At 45.2% G+C, this 7,754-nt stretch overlaps 1 protein-coding gene across 1 annotated transcript; it reads left to right on the top strand.

Annotated features, from left to right (window-relative positions):
- The first annotated feature begins 275 nt into the window (after nt 1-275).
- Nucleotides 276-3,478, top strand: LOC139561790 (uncharacterized). The gene is made up of 3 exons (XM_071379075.1): nt 276-396; nt 649-724; nt 2,636-3,478. Exons 1-3 carry the CDS (start codon nt 346-348, stop codon nt 3,319-3,321), a joined length of 813 nt encoding a protein of 270 aa, XP_071235176.1. The 5' UTR covers nt 276-345; the 3' UTR covers nt 3,322-3,478.
- Nucleotides 3,479-7,754: the final 4,276 nt, after the last annotated feature.

Below are 7,754 nucleotides of genomic sequence, written 5' to 3'. Positions count from 1 at the left end.
TTATGTTTTTTAAGTGTCTTTTCAACGTAATTTTGCTTACTGGGACTATGCTAGTTTAGCATTTTTTGGGGTCTCAGCTTGGGCTGCAGAATAGCAAGGACTGGCCCTGCAGCTACAACAGGTGTTACATCTCTAGCTAGTTCGAACTTCTGTTCCCTTTGTATTCCAGTATGTAGACTAATTATTTGTTGCCTCCTTAGTATTCCAGACCTTTCCTTAACGGAAAAGTAAGTTTATTTGTCATTTTTTTGTTCTCTCTGTGTGTGTGTGTGTGGTTCATCTTCTGTTGTGTTGACCCTAGCAACTCAACATGATGGTGGTGAGGCCCCCAGTGGCTCTGTTGCTATGCCAAGGCGTGATGATGGTGAAGACATGCACATTAATCTTAAATATGAGGTGAGATGGTTAAAATAAAAGATGGAATGAATAAAACGAACAGCATCATTGACATGAATGGGGAATCCCGTTCTGCACATTCTAGTTCTGTGGTTAGAATGCTCTGGGTTGTGTGTGTGAAACACAGCCACTCTTTTAGTGGACCATTTGACTTAATGGCCCCTGTAATGTTCAGTGTCAGTTTTGTTTCCTTCTGTAGCAGTATCTAAATGCTAATGTAGGTAAACAGTATATCCATTGTTATGCCTGTAGAGATTGGACATGGACTGGGAGGTGGTGAAGGTTGGTGTCTTTGAGGAGGGTGACAGTATTGGGAACAGCATGCACAGTAAGTGGACCAGATAAGTGGATTGCTTTGGGGTTTTAGGCTGGGTAACCGTAAAGCACTTTGTGACAACTGCTGATGTAAAAAGGGCTTTATAAAATGCGTTGAATTTGAGTTATTGAAATGATGTGGAGTAGTGGATGGAAAGAGAATTTAAGTCATGCCTTTATTGTCCCAGTAGTAGAGATACATAAAGATGATGGTCCGTCCTCATGCACTTACCACAAATGACTCGTTTGGCTAAGTTTGCCGTAGTGTACATCACACTCCTTATAATTTATTTGTATGTTCATTAGCACCGTATACATGAACCCAATTCTATCTTGAGTTTTTTTCCTAATTGCCGCAAACGTAGATTATTCAGATATTTATTGAACCATGTCACGCAACGTAGTTTACCAACTCAGTGGATAGTGCTAAAACGATGACGACATATCTGAGTTCTTCCATCTTCATGCATGTTCGCCACTGGGACATCCGTAGTGCAGTCAGGGTGAAACAACAATCATCTACAGTGCATTCGGAAAGGATTCAGACCCCTTGACTTTTTCCACATTTTGTTACGTTACAGCTTTATTCTAAAATGTATTAAATTAATATTTTCCCTCAATCTATTTCTCATAAATGAAAAACATTATTTACATAAGTATTCAGACCCTTTGCTATGAGACTTGAAATTGCGCTCCGGTGCATCCTGTTTCCATTGATCATCCTTGAGCTGTTTCTACAACTCGATCGGAGTCCACCTGTGGTAAATTCAATTGACTGGACATGATTTGGAAAGGCACACACCTGTCTATATAAGGTCCCACAGTTGACATTGCATGTCAGAGCAAAAACCAAGCCATGAGGTCGAAGGAATTGTCCGTAGTGCTCCAAGACAGGATTGTGCTGAGGCACCGATCTGGGGAAGGATGCTCAAGAAAACAGTGGCCTCCACCATTTTTAAATGGAAGAAGTTTGGAACCACCAAGACTATTCCTAGAGCTGGCCAATCGGGGGGGGAAAGGGACTTGACCAAGAACCTGATGGTCACTCTGACAGAGCTCCAGAGTTCCTCTGTGGAGATGGGAGAACCTTCCAGAAGGACAACAACCTCTGCACCACTCCACCAATCAGTCTTTTATGGTAGTGGCCAGACTGACGCCACTCCTCAGTAAAAGGCATATGACAGCCTGCTTGGAGTTTGCCAAAAGGCACCTATGAGACCATGAGAAACAAGATTCTCTGGTCTGATGAAGCCAAGATTGAATTATTTTTCCTGAATGACAAGCAGTACGTCTGGAGGAATCCTTGCACCATCCCTACGGTGAGGCTTCCGTGGTGGCAGCATCATGCTTTTTTTTTGTGGCAGAGACTGGGAGACTAGCCAGGTTCAAGGGAAAGATGAATGGAGCTAAGTACAGAGATCCTTGATGAATCTGCTCCAGAGCGCTAAGGACTTCAGACTGGGGCAAAAGTTCACCTTCCAACAGGACAATGACCCTAACCACACCGACAAGACAAAGCAGGAGTGGCTTTGGGACATATCTCTGAATATCCTTGAGTGGCACAGCCAGAGCCCGGACTTAAACCCAATTGAACATGTACTGCAAAGCACCCCATCCAACCTGTCAGAGCTTGAGAGACCTGCAGAGAAGAATGGGAGAAACTCCCTAAATACAGGTGTGCCAAGCTTGTAGCGTCATACTTATGTAAATGTAATCTTTTTTAATATAAATGTAATTCATCTTGAAATAAAACTGTAACGTAACAAAATTTGGAAAAAGTCAAGGAGTCTGAATACTTTCTGAATGCACTGTATAGGCTTCTGTATCAAGTGCATTTGGAGGGCAATATTAGTGCTTTGTTTCTCACTGATATGAAAAAGATGAATGTTACGAGGCCAACAGTATGTTTCTTTGTTTGTTCCAGAGAGTCAAGAGTATGAATGTCTTGTCTCTGAATTGGCGTTTGAACCATCGACATCCTCAGAGGTCTGGGACCCCCACTGCATACACACTGAAGACAGTGCCGCCACCACCACCACCCTGTCACTGTGTTCAAATGACAACGTATTGTTAAACTCCCCGACAGACAGACTGATTGAACAGGAGGCGCAGGTGGGTTCTTCCCAGGCCCCACATCCAGTGCCCCTTAAATGGCTTCTATTTCCTCTTCCTAACTCAGTCAGCCCAGTAAAAGAAGTGGAATTAGAAAGGGGAAAGCTAGTGGGGAAACTGGAGCCTGTTCCCATCGCCATCAGCACGCCGGTGGATTCGGAACAACAGCCAGCCAACACCCTTAGAACTATAGATACAGAACCCATGCTTAGGACACCTGTGGGACACCTGGAAGCACTCACTGACTATGACATCACTGGTGCTGCTCTCAAAGAAGAGCCACTAGGAAGCTCGGGACAACCGGAACTCAAGGAGGAGATTGAGCTGGTCCGGCATACTGCACAACCAAGTACACAACGGTACAATGACATTATAGCAACAACACAACTAAGCACGCTACAAGAGCCCATTCTCACCCAAGGAAACCCCAATGTACACGTGGCCACACAAGCAAGCATTATATTAAACCCAGCAGCAAAGGAAGAGCAGCGAGACTGAGGAGAACCAGTGTTGAGCGGGACCAGAAGCAGAAAAGGCTGTGACACCACTTCCACAGCACTTCAACCCACCTCCTCCATATCACCTCACCGCTCTCCCCTCACCCCCTCCACTCCACCACTACTACCCCATGACCTGGAGAAGCAGATGAGACGCTGTTCAGGTATTTACCCATGCTGTAACTTTCAATTCCTTGAATCGGATCTCCTCGCCGTCTCAACCTTATTGGAGGAGGAAGTCCAAGCCTCCCCTGACCTTCTTTTCCAATGAGTTTTGAGAAGGCGGTGAGGATGCAAGGAATTGAGAAAGAGCACTCCATTCTCATTTCTGCATTATACACTGAGTATACCAAATGTTAGGAACACAATCCTAATATTGTTTTGCACCCCCTTTTGCCCTTAGAACAGCCTCAATTTGTTGGGGCATGGACTCTACAAGGCGTCGAAAGCGTTCCACAGGGATGCTGGCCCATGTTGACTCTTGTTTCCCACAGTTGTCAAGTTGTCTGGATGTCCTTTGGATGGTGGACCATTCTTGATACACACAGGAAACTGAGCGTGAACGCTACTGTGTTTGCAGTTTTTGAAAAAGAAACAGAGCTGCACACTCTAGGAGACTAGATGCAATAATGTAATAACCAACGTTTCAACAGACAAGCGGTCTTCATCAGGGTATCATGACAAACACTGTGGGTCACTAGTTTATAAAGTGTCAAAGGACACACCGAGGTGTCTGTAATCATTGCCGGGTGGACTGACATTATTGGTTAATTCTCAGATATAAGAACATACAAAAACATGAATGGATATCATACGATCATAGATACAATTTGGCTACATAGGCCTACAAATATTAACAATGAATAGAAAAATCACAAGAATGGCTTCAGATCAAAGTCTACGTTGAGACCGAAGGGAGCAAGGGTCTTTAAATTAAAGATCCAGGCAGCCTCTTGTTTTAACAATAAATTGTCGAGGTCACTCCCTCACCTAGGGAGGGTGACAAGTTCAATGCCGTTATAACGTGGTGACGAAGTCAAATGTGATTCGCTTCTGAAAAGTGGGTAAGTCGTGTTTTTGCACCTTATGATGCTCGGAGATTCGTACTTTTATTTTGCACTTTGTTTTACACAACATTTTTACCACAAGGACAAGTTAAGAGATAAAATAATCAAATCGAAGTTTATTTGTCATGTGCACGGAATACAACAGGTGTAGACCTTACAGTGAAATGCTTACTTTCAGGCTCTAACCAATAGTGCAAAAAAGGTATTTGGTGAACAATAGGTAAGTCAGTCTGAGGTAGTATGTAGATATGGTTAAAGTGACTATGCATATATGATGAACAGAGAGTAGCACTAGTGTAAAAGAGGGATTGGAGGGTGGCGGGACACAATGCAGATAGCGCGGTTAGCCAATGTGCGGGAGCACTGGTTGGTCAAGCCAATTGAGGTAGTATATACATGAATGTATTGTGTATTGTTAAAGTGACTATGCATATATGATAAACAGAGAGTAGCAGCAGCGTAAAAGATGTGTTGGGGGGGGCACACAATGCAAATAGTCCGGGTAGCCATTTGATTACCTGTTCAGGAATCTTATTGCTTGGGGGTAAAAACTGTTGAGGATACTTTTTGTCCTAGACTTGGCACTCCGGTACTGCTTGCCATGTGGTAGTAGAGAGAACAGTCTATGGCTGGGGTCTTTGACAATTTTTAGGGCTTTCCTCTGAACACCGCCTGGTGTAGAGGTCCTTTATGACAGGCAGCTTAGCCTGGGCCGTACGCACTACCCTCCTGTAGTGCCTTGCGGTCGGAGGCCGAGCAATTGCCGTACCAGGCAGTAACGCAACCGGTCAGGATGCTCTCGATGGTGCAGCTGTTGAACCTTTTGAGGATCTCAGGACCCATGCCAAATCTTTTTACTTTCCTGAGGGGGAATACTCTTTGTCGTGGCCTCTTCACGACTGTCTTGTTGTGTTTGGACCATTCTAGTTTGTTGATGTGGACACCAAGGAACTTGAAACTCTCAACCTGCTTCACTACAGCCCTGTCGATGAGAATGGGGGCGTGCTCGGTCCTCCTTTTCCTGTAGTCCACAATCATCTCCTTAGTCTTGGTTACGTTGGGGATAGGTTGTTATTCTGGCACAACCCGGCCAGGTCTCTGACCTCCTTCCTTATAGGCTGTCTCGTCGTTGTCGGTGATCAGGCCTACCACTGTGTCGTCTGCAAACTTAATGATGGTGTTGGAGTCGTGCCTGGCCATGCAGTCGTGGGTGAACAGGGAGTACAGGAGGGGACTGAGCACGCACCCCTGGGGAGCTCCAGTGTTGAGGATCAGCATGGCAGATGTGTTGCTACCTACCCTCACCACCTGGGGGCAGCCCGTCAGGAACGCCAGGATCCGGTTGCAGAGGGATGAGTTTAGTCCCAGGATCCTTAGCGATGAGCTTTGAGGGTACTATGGTGTTGAATGCTGAGCTGTAGTCAATGAATAGCATTCTCACATAAGTGTCCCTTTTGTCCAGGTGGGAAAGGGCAGTGTGGCGTGCAACAGATTGCATCATCTGTGGATCTGTTTGGGTGGTATGCAAATTGGAGTGGGTCTAGGGTTTCTGGGATAATGGTGTTGATGTGAGCCATTACCAACCTTTCAAAGCACTTCATGGCTAAGGACGTGAGTGCTACGGGTCTGTGGTCATTTAGGCAGGTTGCCTTTGGGTTCTTGGGCACAGGGACTATGGTGGTCTGCTTGAAACATGTTGGTATTACAGACTCAATCAGGGACATGTTGAAAATGTCAGTGAAGACACCTGCCAGTTGGTCAGCACATGCCCGGAGCACAAGTCCTGGTCATCCGTCTGGTCCCACAGCCTTGTGTATGTTGACCTGTTTAACGGCCTTTCTCACGTCGGCTACGGAGAGCGTGATCACAGTCGTCCGGAACAGCTGATGCTCTCATGCATGCCGCAGTGTTGCTTGCCTCGAAGCGAGCATAGAAGTGATTTAGCTCGTCTGTTAGGCTCGTGTCACTGGGCAGCTCGTGGCTGTGCTTCCCTCTTTTGTATGCTGTAATAGTTAGCAAGCCCTGCCACAAGATGAGTGTCAGAGCCAGTGTAGTATGATTCAATCTTAGCCCTGTATTGACGCTTTGCCTGTTTGATGGTTCGTCGCAGGGCATAGCAGGATTTCTTGTAAGCTTCCGGGTTAGAGTCCTGCTCCTTGAAAGCAGTAGCTCTACCATTTAGCTCAGTGCGAATGTTGCCTGTAATCCATGGCTTCTGGTTGGGGTATGTACGTACAGTCACTGTGGGGACGACGTCCTCGATGCACTTATTGATAAAGCCAGTGACTGATGTGGTGCAGCTTTCCCACTCGCCTTCTGCGGGTCCTGACGAGGCATCCGGCTCTTTGTCCTCTGTACCTGCGTCGCTTCCTCTTGCAAATAACGGGGATGTCGGGCCTGCCGTGTGTTTGGAGAATGTCCTGTGCGTCTTGGTTGTTGTAGAAAAATTCTTTGTCTAATCCGAGGTGAGTGGTCGCTGTCCTGATATCCAGAAGCTCTTTTCTGCCGTAAGATACGGTTGCAGAAGCATTATGTACAAAAATACTGCCTTAGTGGAGCACGTGATAACACCTTTCATTGGGATCTATTTTCCTGTTTGGGTGTTTGCAGGATCGACATTTGTAAGTGCCATTGCATTGAGTGTAGCTATTACACTTTTAGTTTCCATCCGGTAGAGGTGCAAATAGATGTTGTGAAGGGATATTTTGAGGGCGGTAAATCAGTTTACCAATTGATCTGAGATTTCTGCCCTGTGAGATTCCAACCAAGGGAGGGTCCGAAAACACACTACGGATACTGTCATCGGATCTTAGAATGTGCCAATGTTTGAACAATTCCCTTAATTTGTTCAGAGCACACATTGAATAGCGGGTAGTTAGAATGCTTATTTTTGCGATACTATCCTTGAAAGACGTCTCTTTGTTTAGAATTTTCTCAATGTCAGTATTAATCTGACGGTTTTTGTACCCCCTCTCCTTGAGTTTTCTTTGCGTCTCAGCCGTATTTCTGTCGCAATCTGACAGTTCTATTGCAAATTCTTTTGATTCGACAATTGGCTGAAGGGCAAACTGTTTTCCAAGGGGAAGCGTGTGACAACTATCAGCCCTCAGCAAACTGTTATGATCAGTAGGTTTCCTGTAAAGATACGTGTATAGAACATTATCACACAAAATCAGAAGATCAAGGAAACTGATTTGACGTGTCAGATTGCATAGTAAATATCAGGTGCGCAGATCAAGAGTTAAGAAAAGCATGGAATGCCTGGATCTGTTTAGCATCACTCCTCCATAGAACAAAAATGTTCTAATTTCTAACATTATTATTTGGAAACGGCACGTTGATATTTTTGAAGGGATTTAAAATGGAC

This window comes from Salvelinus alpinus, chromosome 31, assembly GCF_045679555.1.
Source record: "Salvelinus alpinus chromosome 31, SLU_Salpinus.1, whole genome shotgun sequence".
NCBI classification, from domain to species: domain Eukaryota; kingdom Metazoa; phylum Chordata; class Actinopteri; order Salmoniformes; family Salmonidae; genus Salvelinus; species Salvelinus alpinus.
This window is presented reverse-complemented; position numbering and strand designations above follow the sequence as displayed.